The sequence below is a fragment of the Salvelinus fontinalis genome, chromosome 7 (genome assembly GCF_029448725.1).
Source record: "Salvelinus fontinalis isolate EN_2023a chromosome 7, ASM2944872v1, whole genome shotgun sequence".
Lineage (NCBI taxonomy): Eukaryota > Metazoa > Chordata > Actinopteri > Salmoniformes > Salmonidae > Salvelinus > Salvelinus fontinalis.
In genome coordinates, this window is record NC_074671.1 from 27,916,407 (window position 1) to 27,929,555 (window position 13,149).

Sequence of the window (13,149 nt, forward strand, 5' to 3'; positions counted from 1 at the left end):
CACAATATCAGGACATAATATCACATAAATATTTAATGCTGCAATATGTAACTTTTTGGGCAACCCACTAAATTCACATAGAAATCTGTGTTGAAGATCTGTCATTCTCATTGAAAGCATATAGTTCTGTCATTCTCATTGAAAGCAAGTTTAAGAAGCAGTAGAACTGTTCTATGTGCATTATTTCTATGCTTCCTGTTCTTAAATTTCATTTGCATGTTTTACTTTCCGTTTTGTACAACAGCTTCAAACAGGTGAAAATACAATATTTTTGGTTTTGGAAAATATATTTCACAGTGGTTTAGATGGTACAATGATTTTCTAAACTATACTTGCTTGTTTTGTCACATAAATTGCAAATAGGGAAACTATTACAATTTTAGCAACCAGGAAAAGGCATAGCAATTTCTAACTAGGGCATCTTTACGGGATATAGATATTAGGAAACACACCGCTCAACATAGAACAGGCCTAATGAAGATAACTTAATGTGGGTAGGCCGTGACTGACCACACCTAAAAGTTGGATGCAATCCGCCAATCAAATTCCAAAGAAAAAGAAAAACATAGAACGTTATTAAGTGCCTGCACCTGCTGGATAACGATGTGGGTGTGACCAATATGTGAGCAATCTGCAGTAAATCAGTCCAGTCTACAAACAATCCACAGTGAGTAAGCGACAGTTTGGCGATATGAAATTTATACTCTAATTTAGAGTATAAATTAATAATGACTAATAATTGAATTTATAGTCTCTAAATAGTGTTACAATTGGAATGCGCTTGAAATCGTTAGACAAATGAACAAACAGTCTGTGTTTGGCGCTAAAAGAAGGAATAACTTGATGCAATAATGTATATAAACCCTGGATGTGAATAATATGTATTGGCCAATGAGAGTCTGAAGCCACTGGTAGGCCATATTGGCACTTCCCAGATGAGGAAGTCCTCCATAGGTTTGAATTAATTATTTCAATGTTTCAAGGACAAAATTACATATACCGGGTATTTAAGTATTTTTGTTTTGTTTTACTGAGGGCAGTAACATAAAATATTTTTAAAAATTATACTTACATGTTTTATATTTTTTTCATTTTGGTTAAGCTCAAATTAAATATAATTGAAACATTAAGGTGTCTAAAATAATTACTGAACATTTTTTATTTATTTTTTACCTTGATTCATTTCTATAGTTTCCAAAATATATTTCACACCGGTGGGGTGCGCCAAGATGGAGGATCAGTGGCTTCAAAACGGCTCCCCCTGATCGTCACCTACTGTGGGTATTTAAATCATTGGTGTCATATCCCACTTGATGGAGCTCTCTCTGTGCGTATCATCACATACACTTTTTTTTTTGGACCCGTTTCAGTAGGCCTGTTAGAGGAAACGCGACAGTTTTTTTCTTTCTGAAACCGCATGGGCACCAACTTCTGGTTCAAGATATAATTGAAGATGGCAGGTGAGAGATGTGCTTGGCTATTCTGATAAATTAATTGATACAGACTGAAACTAATGACTGCAACATCGTGTGACCGTTCCTCACAAGCCACGGTGTTTAATAAAATTACATTTGAACTTTGTCTACTGGTTGTCCGTGGTGTTGGACCTTCAGATGATTGAAATATCCACGGTAAACTATTGTTTACCCAACTTTTTAGAGCGCTGGTACTGAGGTAGAAATGTCTACTATCATCTGGCACATGCGTAAAACCATGTAAACACCTGCAGACTTCAGTTAGATTGCATGCATTGCGTGCATGTAGGCTACTTCCATCTTTTACACCTGCCTTTGGTCATGAGCAAACACGTGTGTACGTGTTGCATGCATACTAACTGAAATCATTAGTTATTTACATGGTTTTACGCATGGGCCAAGTGATAGAAATGTCAACTTCAGCACTGCACCAAAAATAAAATTGTAATCCATACTTTCCTGCGGATATGTCTCAAATTGGGAGCGGCTGAAGGACAAACTGCACAGCCAACTGCTAGAATAAGCGCAAATATAATTTTATTCAACATTCTGGCTTTTAAACAAAAATTTCACAGTTTTGCAGTCATTAGTTTTGGGTGTGTACCAACTAATTGAACATTACAACCTGATTTAGTCAGACTAGTGCTTAGCGAACTAATGTAATTCAGAGAGGGCAATACCGAGGTAAATATTCAAAATGTTGTAATTGAGGGAAGCAATTGAACGCAGATGTATAGCCAATAGAGGCTCAGCCTGGTTTTTGACCCCATTCACACAATGGCAATTGTTATTTCCAGTCTGCTGTCTTCTGTTTGATGTCGCCATCCAATGTATTTGTATCTTAAACACTTAATTTTCTGCCCATCAGTGGTTGGGTGTAAGTCCTTCATTTCTGACCTGCACTCAAAATATGCAGAAAAGACATGGAATGAGACCTTTAAACTGGTTCGCAGGTGTATGGTAAGTATTAGTGAACTATTTCTGAAATGTTTCACCTAGCCCAGGTTCAAGACCGAGTTTCTCAGTCTAGCAATGGGACTGGAGATCGGAGGTGTCCGGTGAGAGAAAGGCAGGTTGAGGTTTACAGGATCAGAGTAGTATGTATGTATGTATGCTGAAGCAGTATAGAGCGTGTTAGAGGAAGATGGGTACAGAGTGAGGGATCCTGAGAGGATTCCTCTGAGTACGCAGAGAGGAATGGGAATAATGTGGGTTTCTTAGCATTCATTGCCGTTGTTGTCAACTGCACTGCAGAAATGGAACGTAAGTCACAGAAAATAGAGGCTGTGGTGGCAGCTGCAAAGAAGTACTTGTTGTTGTGAGGTTTTACTGCAAAAGAGTTGCAAGGGGGGGGTTGAGTGGTAGTGTTCTGTCCTCCCAGACCGTTGGCCTGGAGTAGGATTAAATAGTGGAATGGGGTGGGGTTTTACATTTTTTAGTGAGGGCTAATAGTTGGCAGGGAAATTATCCTTTTTCCCAATTTTGTATTACCGGAATTGAATGTAGGTAGGCCATGACTGACCTCACACTCCAGTACAGTAGGTGGCGGTGTATGCACCTAAAAGTTGGATGCGAGCCACAAACCCAATCATGAAGGCATGCTCCCAAGGCAATAACACGGAACCCAAACCGGCTGCGCGCGTGCGCCATTGTGCATACATTTATTTTGACCCCGTACACCAAATGCGATCACGACACGCAGGTTAAAATATCAAAACAAACTCTGAACAAATTACATTAATTTGGGATTTAGCTAGTTAGCTTGCACTTGCAAGCTAATTTGTCCTATTTAGCTAGCTTGCTGTTGCTAGCTAATTTGTCCTGGGATAACCGAATCGTTTCTAGTCATCTCTCCTCCTTCCAGGCTTTTCATCTGTGAAATTATATGGTGATATTGGCATCTACACTTTTACCAGGACAACCGGCAAAACATTTCGTCTTTCAATCACCCACGTGGGTACAACCAATGAGGAGATGGCACGTGGGTACCTGCTTCTATAAACCAATGAGGGGATGGGAGAGGCAGGACTTTCAGCGCGATCTGCGTCAGGAATAGAAAGGAGTTCTATTTTAGCCATTGGCAACGCAGACGCTCGTTGGCGCAATAATTGAATAACATGGATTTCTACATTTATTTTTCGATGCACGTGACGTGTCTGGTCAGCATGCTACACAACATGGAATCCATGTTTTGATTTTGATATGGAGATGGGGTGTTAGCATCTAACAATTGGATTGAATTACTTCCTGGGCACAGCTCGTCGACGCATTCACTACCGTCCACTGACCACGGATATACCCTCCGACATGGGAACTGGTAGATAACAGGTAGATAAGTTAAACATTGGTTTAGTGTTTTGCTGCTAGATCAAGATACAAACTCGATCCAGAACATGGACTAATACTTCATCTTGGTTCTCAGTTGAAGCTTTTATAACGGTGCTGCCAATGTGTGTAACAGTCCTCACGCTCTGTCTACACGTTAATCAGTGTGAACAGAAGCTTCAGCATTGCTTGCTGTTTGGGGTTTTAGGCTGCGTTTCTGTATACCACTTTGTGACATCGGCTGATGTAAAAAGGTATTTATAAATAAATTTGATTGTTTACCCTATAGTCATTTAAATTTACACCACTCCCAAAAGTATGGTAAATAAATCAATATACACTACCGTTCAAAAGTTTGGGGTCACTTAGAAATGTCCTTGTTTTTGAAAGAAAGGCAATTTTTGTCCATTAAAATAACATAAAATTGATCAGAAATACAGTGTAGACATTGTTCAAGATGTAAATGACTATTGTAGCTGGAGAGGTTTTTATATCTACATAGGTGTACAGAGGCCCGTTATCAGCAACCATCACTCCTGTGTACCAATGGCACGTTGTGTTGGCTAATCCAAGTTTTTTCATTTTTTAAAAGGCTAATTTATCATTATAAAACCCTTTTGCAATTATGTTAGCACAGCTGAAAACTGTTGTGCTGATTTAAAGAAGCAATAAAACTGGCCTTTAGACTAGTTCAGTATTTGGAGCATCAACATTTGTACGTTCGATTACAGGCTGAAAATGTCCAGAAACAAGGAACTTTCTTCTGAAACTCGTCAGTCTATTCTTGTTCTGATAAATGAAGGCTATTCCATGCGAGAAATTGCTAAGAAACTGAATATCTCGTACAACGATGTGTACTACTCCATTTCACAGAACAGCGCAAACTGGCTCTAACCAGAATAGAAAGAGTGGGAGGCCCCGGTGCACAACTGAGCAAGAGGACAAGTACATTAGTGTCTAGTTAGAGAAACAGACGCCTCACAAGTTCTCAACTGGCAGCTTCATTAAATAGTACCTGCAAAACACCAGTCTCAACGTTAACAGTGAAGAGGTGACTCCGGGATGCTGGCCTTCTTGGCGGTGTTCTTTTGGCCATCTTAATCTTTTCTTTTTATTGGCCAGTCTGAGATACGGCTTTTTCTTTGCAACTGCCTAGAAGGCCAACATCCCAGAGTAGTCTCTTCATTGTTGACGTTGAGACTAGTGTTTTGCGGGTACTATTTAATGAAGCTGCTAGTTGAGGACTTCCTCCAGATACTCAACTAGTCTAAAGAAGGCCAGTTTTATTGCTTCTTTAATCAGAACAGTTTTTGTCTGTGCTAACATAATTGCAAAAGGGTTTCTAATGATCAATTAGCCTTTTAAAATAATAAACTTGGATTAGCTAACACAACGTGCCTTTGGTAAACAGGTGTGATGGTTGATGATAATGGGCCTATGTAGATATTCCATTAAATCAGCCGTTTCGAGCTACAATAGTCATTTACAACATTAACAATGTCTACACTGTATGCCTGGTCAATTGTTATTTTAATGGACAAAAAATTTGATTTCTTTCAAAAAGAAGTACATTTGTTAGTGACCCCAAACTTTTGAACGTTATATAAACTCAGCAAAAAGAGAAATGTCCTCACTGTCAACTGCGATTATTTTCAGTGAACTTATGTGTATATATTTGTATGTATATAACAAGATTCAACAACTGAAACATAAAATGAACAAGTTCCACAGACATGTGACTAACAGAAATTGAATAATGTGTCTCTGAACAAAGTTGGGGTCAAAAGTAACAGTCAGTATCTGGTGTAGCCACCAGCTGCCTGAAGTACTGCTGTGCATCTCCTCATGTACTGCACCAGCTTTGCCAGTTTTTGCTGTGAGATGTTACCCCACGCTTCCACCAAGGCACCTGCAAGTTCCTGGACATTTCTGGGGGGAAGGGCCCTAGCCCGCACCCTATGATCCAACAGGTCTCAGATGTGCTAAATGGGATTGATATCCGGGCTCTTTGCTGGCCATGGCAGAACACTGACATTCCTGTCTTGCAGGAAGTCACAAGCAGTATGGCTGGTGGGTCATGTCAGGATGAGCCTGCAGGAAGGGTACCACATGAGGGAGGTTGTCTTCCCTGTAACGCACAGCGTTGAGATTGCCTGCAATGACAACAAGCTCAGTCCGATGATGCAGTGACACACCGCCCCAGATCATGACGGACCCTACACCTCCAAATCGATCCCCCTCCAGAGTACAGACCTCAGTGTAACGCTCATTACTTCAACAATAAACGCGAATCCGACATTACCCATGGTGAGACAAAACCGCGACTCGTCAGAGAAGAGCACTTATTGCCAGTCCTGTATGGTCTAGCGACTGTGGGTTTGTGCCCATAGGTGACGTTGTTACCGGTGGTGTCTGTTGAGGACCTACCTTACAACAGGCCTACAAGCCCTCAGTCCAGCCTATTGCAGACAGTCTGAGCACTGATGGCAGGATTGTGTGTTCCTGGTGTAACTTGGGAAGTTGTTGTTGCCATTCTGTACCTGTCCTGCAGGTGTGACGTTGGGATGTATCGATCCTGTGCAGGTGTTACACGTGGTCTGCCAATGCGAGGACGATCCTTTCTCCCTGTAGCGCTGTCTTAGGCGTCTCACAGTACAGACATTGCAATTTTTTGTCCTGGCCACATCTGCAGTCCTCATGCCTCCTTGCAGCATGCCTAAGGCACGTTCGCGCAGGGACCCTGGGCATCTTTCTTTTGGTGTTTTTCAGAGTCAGTAGAAGGATTTTTTACGAATGATCTTTTTAAGACAGGGTCCTGATAAAGGGATGTTTATTTATTTTTTGCTGAGTTTTCTATATCTCTCTGCAGAGGCACTTATAAAAGGATAGTGCGAGACTTCAGCAATTATGCTTTTTTCTACTTACCCTGAGTCAGATGATCTCATGGATACCATAATTGTCTCTGCGCGCAGTTTGACTGGAAGTCTATGGGAACAGCTAGCTCTTCCTGTAGAAATGCTTGTTAGATATGGCTGGCAAAACTACCTTCAACTTCCTTCCAACTGCACGCATAGACAAATGGTATCCGTGAGTTTTTCCTTACAGAGTCAGATTAAAAGGGTTTAATTGCCAAAAAAACACATACTATCCATTTTAAGATCAATGACAAGTTACAATGTATAGGCTATTTGTAGCAAACAGAATGAGCAGTGGTGCAAATGAGAGCCACGATCACACAGACACCACTTGCTCCTCATCTCCCTACAGTGCAGTGGCTCTCATCAGGTCTATCTTTTGATATTGTCAACATAATTACATTTTCATACATTTTGGAGTAGAATGTCTGTGACCTCAGTCATTCTACCCCCAAAATATCCTGGGGGGCATGCCCGCGGACACATTTTGCTGCGGGGGTTAAAACGATCTGCTATTCAATTTAAAAGTAGAGGGCCTTATGTTTCCAGAACCGTATCGCGATTAAGAATCGATTCACGTTTAGATGGCGTAGTTGGCTGCCAGAGCCAGTTTACCTCTGACCATTACATATAAGGAAGGGTCTTGGATGTTAATGGAGTAGGCTAGCCTTCACTCCTTAACAGTACATCTTGGGCTAATGTTTCACCAAACTTGTTTTGAGGAGAAACATCCGTGACCGTTCAGCCACAAGACTTGAAATGCCTTCCAGATGTTGGCATTCCAAGATGATTTTAGCCAGATTAGTATAACTCTACATAAACAACTGGTCCCTTATTTGACTGACTAACTGGTATGATCTGTCACCAACAGGAATCATTTCCAATATTAATTGCCACCCCCGTCCCAACACATTACCCAGAGCTATCATTGTTTAGATTCAACGTCAGTGGTGGTACAATTGAAAAGCTCTTGTTTGTCGTTTTAGAATGGGCTGAAAGGTTTTTGGAATTGTGTCAGTTGGATACTGCTTTCTGGACTCGGATGTGACGAATCTATCCTGATCCATCCATGGCCGTTGTCCAGTTGCACTCCACGACTGGGGATGATTGTGTTGTGGCCTCGGAAAGAAGTTCAGCTTGGCAGCGGTCAGTCTCCGGGGCCTGTTGGGGGTGGGGTTGAGAGTGGTTGTTGGGCGGACAGGGATGTGAGGTCCGAGGGGATAAGGCAGCTGGAGTTGGGCCTAGGCCATCTAGATGTCTGCCCTCAACAATGCTGCTCAGTCTTAAGCCCTAAGTTCCTTCAGTTCCTAAAGACTCTCAAGAGATGCGCCTTCTCAAACTCTGTCATAGTATGTAGTAAGTGCTTTCTCTCAGGATACTTGAGCTGCTCCAAAAATGTCTTCATCTGTATTTTTATAGGACAAATCGAGAGGTGACACCAAACCCTGTGAACCACTGATTAGGTGTCTGAAAATACTCCATGAAGCACTGACTGGTAAACAAAACATGAGCTATTTGTATTCACAACATCAGCTAAATTCAATCTTCTGCATAGACTAGTATCCGTTGCAATGCACTCCATTCCAGTTGAAGGTCATCAGGCAGAGTTATGATTGTTGCCTGCTATTTGTTGTATGGTCACTTCACTCAAATTACAACTGTTTATGAAACATTTCCCAAACCGTTTTCTGTTCCAGTGTCGTCTTTGAGCGCCATGGTATCACGGTTGGAGATAATAGCCAAACAGAGAGGGTAATGTGATGATTTTGTAATCTGTTTTCATTCGGTAATATAATGCCTAGACTTTGTGTCCCTCTACTGGATAATCCAGGGACCTCTACCCATGTTGAATGCTCCAAATCAGTGCAGCATCTTTTGAGTTTCCTGATTTTTGGATTGAAAGATTCTTAGGCCTGTGCAGTGTGGAATTCATTTGATGCTATACACTAAATAACCTCCATCGCACTCTTGGTGTTTGCAATGGCATTTCTCATTATTGAGCCTTGACCTCTGTCTTGTACAGGATGGGGTCCCACCTGAGCCCCACTGAGACAACCTGTTACCTCACAGCCGACATGTTCTACCTAGAGGTCCTACTGCTGCCTGGGGGAGAGGTGGAGGACGTCAAGTTGGCCCAACACGGAGAAGCCCCTCTGGTATTAGACTGATTGTTTCATTCCTATATAGGAAGACATTTTGTAATGATTGAAATTACTCATGTCACTCAAGCCAATTTTTTTATTGGTGTGTTACAGTCAAGCGAGTCACTTCTTCAACTGCTAAAGTAAGATGTAATACATACGGTCTGACTAATACAATTTGTCACCTGAGATTTATTTTACCAAGTTCTAACAAAGTATACATTGTTGGCACTTCAGATTACCCCCATCTGTTTATTACTGCGCAGGTCAAAGAAGTTTGAAGAATTCTCAGTGAAACTGAAAGGCCTTTCCTCCCTGTACAACATCCCTGGAGACAAGTACTGCCTTATTACCTCTAGTTGATATTCAATGTCATTGGCCTGTTATCATGCCGCTTAACCAGTCTAATATTTTTTAGTGAGACCAAGATCAAGGTCTACACAGCCCTTCAGTTCTTGGGGAAAGATCTACAGAAGATATCCCATTTGCCAAGGTTAGTGAAATGTAATTAGAATGGCCGAAGTTGAATAGAGAAGGAATTGTGACTCCTGCATTTTGCTGTGAGAATTCAATAAGCTAGAGATTGTCTTGAATGAAATCCTATACCATTGTGTTGAAATATTCACAAATGTTTTTCTCCTTTCAGAGCACTGAGGGAGTGCAATCTTCAAGTGGACATGATTCTCAATGGCAGGATTGGCTATCTTACGGCAGGGAGCGAAGGTAGGTTACTACTAAAAGGAGCAAGACCATTAGCCAGAAAGCCCCTAGTTGTTTCTTTAGCTGCTCGATCACCCTCAATGACTAACAGAAATATGCTTCTTTTTTTTTGTCTGTCCTATTCAGGTATCCCAATGACTATCCAATACTACATCAGCCCTTCTGACATTCTGTTGGAGATGTCTGATTCAGGTATGTTTTGGAACATTCGCAACTGCATTTGAATGTTACTTCTTTAATAAAAAGAAAGTACTGTTTTCTGCTATGGGATTGCAGAGCGAGGCAGTGTTGGCCAGTTGGCCTTGGTGACAGTGGGGCCAACTGACACTACACACAAGCTCCAGGTGGCATCTGTCATCCCACAGCCACCTCAGCTTGACGCCCAGGGGTAACTATCTCAATGTCATTATATTACTATTTTCAAATGATGCATTGATATCTGAGGTTTTCTAAATGCAAAACATGGAATTCCCCATATTAGGATGAAATCCCAAATTTAAGACAGCTATGTTAATAATGAGCTTGAGTTTGTGCTTTTTGTTGTTGCAGTCTACCATTGTTCAGTCCTCTCTGTGAGGTGCTCTCTGAAATGATGCCAGCCTGCTTCCAGCTCAAACTGCAGCCACCCCTACCAATGCTCTCTTCCTTTGTTGAGAAGCTCAGCCAAATTACAGGTTTGTATGCTTTGATAATCCTTTTAGCAAGATTCAATTGTGCTTATAGTCTTCTGTGAATAAATGGGTCGTCTTGCACTGTAATTCACATTGGGATGATACCAGACACATTTCAATTGAACGCATTGTTGTACAACTGACTAGGTATCTCCCTTTCTTTCTTGTGATCAAACTGCAACTGTTTCCTAGATGTTGCCATAGCTGATGCTGACCTGCAGTGGGCACCTTTTCCCCAGTTAATGATGACCTTATTAGGGGAAGATGGTGGCGACAAAACATGGGATGGCCAAGATGCCCACTTTCTAGTGGTTTGTGTGTATATATGCTTAAACCAAAACAGGATTTGAATGCTTATGGACTTATCATTTTGCTCTACAACGTATATCATACTGGCACTATATCATTGACAGCTGTGCACAGTAAGACCTACACCACTTTCTTCTACTCAGCATTCCATCAAAGGTATTCATTTTGACACACCTGTCTTCTCCATCCAGCCCCTCCCAGGTAAAGAGATACACAGCTATGTGCTGCCGGGGGCGGCATGGGAAGAAGCTGCTCTGAGGGGGGCGCTGATGAGTACCATACCCTTTGCCCACCCCGCCCATGTCCCTGCCCTACTGGAGCTGCTCCGCCACCAGTGTGCAATTAACACTCTACTGGCCAGCTGCATTACCTCTCACAGGCCCAGCCCAGGTAAGTAAGCAACTGAGCATACATCAGGGTTCTAATCCTACAATCCCCAAATGTCACAGAATACTATTTAATTATTACATGTTTGGTATCTAATGTGTCTTAAGTAATCTGATGAATGGTTGCATCCTTATCTCAAAAGGATGTCAAACTGTTCATATGAGAGAACATTGTTGACCTGGCTATAACCAAACCCCTTTTTCTAGGTCCAGTGTGTGACCTATACTGCGAGGTCTTCCCTGAGTCAGGTTCCAGCCTTACTGTGACCTTTCACCTATCTGACAGTGACTCTCTATCTGTTTGTGAGTATTTGTTATCTCTACTCTGCAGGGGTCGGTTTAGCGGAATCACAATGCAATATGTTACACTCCATGCTCTCTACTCGGGGTTTAGTGTGGTGTATTGTTGTCTTGCAGTGCTGGTGAATGTGTCAGACTCCCGGAAGCTCACCTGCAGTCTGTTTGCAGTGGGGTCAGAGTCAGAATCCATGGATGAATATGTCTCCAGAGTCCTAAAGAGGTTTGATTTTTGCATTCTCTCACTAGGTCCATCATTTCTCAGTCATACTGCTTAATTTTGTCTCTAGGCAGAGACCACATTCTTACACTAAGTATTTACTTAATGAGTTGTTGGTTACATGTCTTCGATATTCATCGTCTTGCTCTTCTGATTCAGATGTATGTCTATTCCTGTGACCATGCGTGCCTTGAATCGGAGGCTGTCCAAGAGGACCCGTGGAGAACCTCTACCTGCATGCTCCTCTACCATATCCACTGCAGATGTCAGCCCTGCTTCTCCTCTCCCCATATCCTGTGAGGCTGACGGCAGTCTCTCTTCTGGCTCTGGCCTGGAGTCCATTGGCATCCCTACTACCCCCTCTACCGCTGCCGTGTTCTCCCAGGATGCAATGGGGCCGGATACCACCCCAATGGAGGCAGAGTCTGCCTTCTGTCTGTCTGTTGCTGAAGTCAATACAAACCCTACTGCCAACCCTTACCCCTGTGCCTCGGTGTGTGTGTATTCACATTGGATGCACAACAACCATCTCCCAGAACTTATCTAGTCAGTTTAATGCGTGACCCACAAAGGGGTTAAAATGTTTAAGTCAGCTTTATTTTTTAGAACCATCCAATAAAAATATGAGTTTTTTGACCTATTAGTAGTTTTGAGGTAGCTGTCACATCAGCATAATAGGCTTTTAAACTATAATTACTTTAATATAAAGTAATTGTACTGCTTATAACTGTCCCTGCCAAAACATATTTTAGCATATAAGCAAGCCCTTAGCACTGTTTTACTTTGTTAGTGGGCTTCAGACGTCAGCGTGTTAAACTTCACATATTACTCTAATTTATGACATGTCAATCTTAGACCGTAGCATGCACTGTGCATGTATTTGTAATTGCTTTGAACCACAATATGAATATAGTGTGTATTTCTAATAACTCCTCTCTCTACCAATCATTGTGTGCGGAGGTATCAATTCTCAGACCAGAGGACCTGTTAGTTACAACTGTTTTTATGGTATTGGCTGCAGTTGCCTTTTATTTGTTTATTTACCTCTCACTCTCGCATATAAATGTGTCAGTAAAACTCTTAAATGAAGGATGTAGAACACATTCTTGGTGCGCATTCCAGTGCGGCAGCAATGGTTGGCTGTAAAAGGTTTGGGGGCTTGGCATTTGACCCCTTCATAGACAGACAAAAATCAAGTAGATTAAAGAAGAAATCCCCATTAGGAAATGGCGACAGCTAATCTTCCTGTGGTCCGACAGCCAAAATACATTGGACAACTACTTAATTTAGTAATATAGACTTCAATGCATACATTACTATACACTCAAACTTACTAGACAGTTTATTAGGTACACCACCCCGTTCATGAAAATAGATCGCTCCTACAGACAGACGTGAGTCACGTGGCGGTGGCATGCTATATAAAATAGGCATCGAGGCATTCAGTTACTGCTCGATTGAATGTAAGAATGGGCAAACATTTGTGACCTAAGCGACTTTGAGCTTGGTATATTCATTGTTGCCAGGCGTGCCGGGTCAAGTACCTCAGAAACGGCCGCCATCCTGGGCTTTTCATGCAGAATAGTGTCTAGGATTTACCGAGAATGGTGCGACAAATAAAAAAACATCCAGTCAGCGGCAGTCCTGTGGGCGAAAAGAGATCGGAGGAAAAGAGCAAGAATCGTGAAAG

The 13,149-nt window shown here is 41.9% G+C and overlaps 1 protein-coding gene across 3 annotated transcripts; it reads left to right on the plus strand.

Annotated features, from left to right (window-relative positions):
* Positions 1-1,241: 1,241 nt before the first annotated feature.
* On the plus strand, positions 1,242-12,388 carry zgc:111976 (uncharacterized protein LOC553663 homolog). Of its 3 annotated transcripts, XM_055928967.1 has the most exons (17): positions 1,242-1,460; positions 2,344-2,435; positions 8,135-8,210; positions 8,413-8,467; positions 8,739-8,871; positions 8,971-8,999; positions 9,123-9,194; positions 9,275-9,349; positions 9,503-9,579; positions 9,703-9,768; positions 9,853-9,964; positions 10,126-10,250; positions 10,440-10,558; positions 10,748-10,946; positions 11,150-11,245; positions 11,360-11,462; positions 11,619-12,388. In XM_055928967.1, the coding sequence occupies exons 1-17, from the start codon at positions 1,454-1,456 to the stop codon at positions 12,004-12,006; spliced, it is 1,824 nt and encodes a 607-aa protein (XP_055784942.1). In that variant the 5' UTR covers positions 1,242-1,453; the 3' UTR covers positions 12,007-12,388. The 3 variants fall into 3 exon arrangements, with proteins under 3 accessions (XP_055784942.1, XP_055784943.1, XP_055784944.1); XM_055928968.1 differs by lacking the exons at positions 1,242-1,460; positions 2,344-2,435 and adding an exon at positions 3,132-3,803; XM_055928969.1 differs by lacking the exons at positions 1,242-1,460; positions 2,344-2,435 and adding an exon at positions 3,813-4,054.
* The last annotated feature ends 761 nt before the right edge of the window (positions 12,389-13,149 follow it).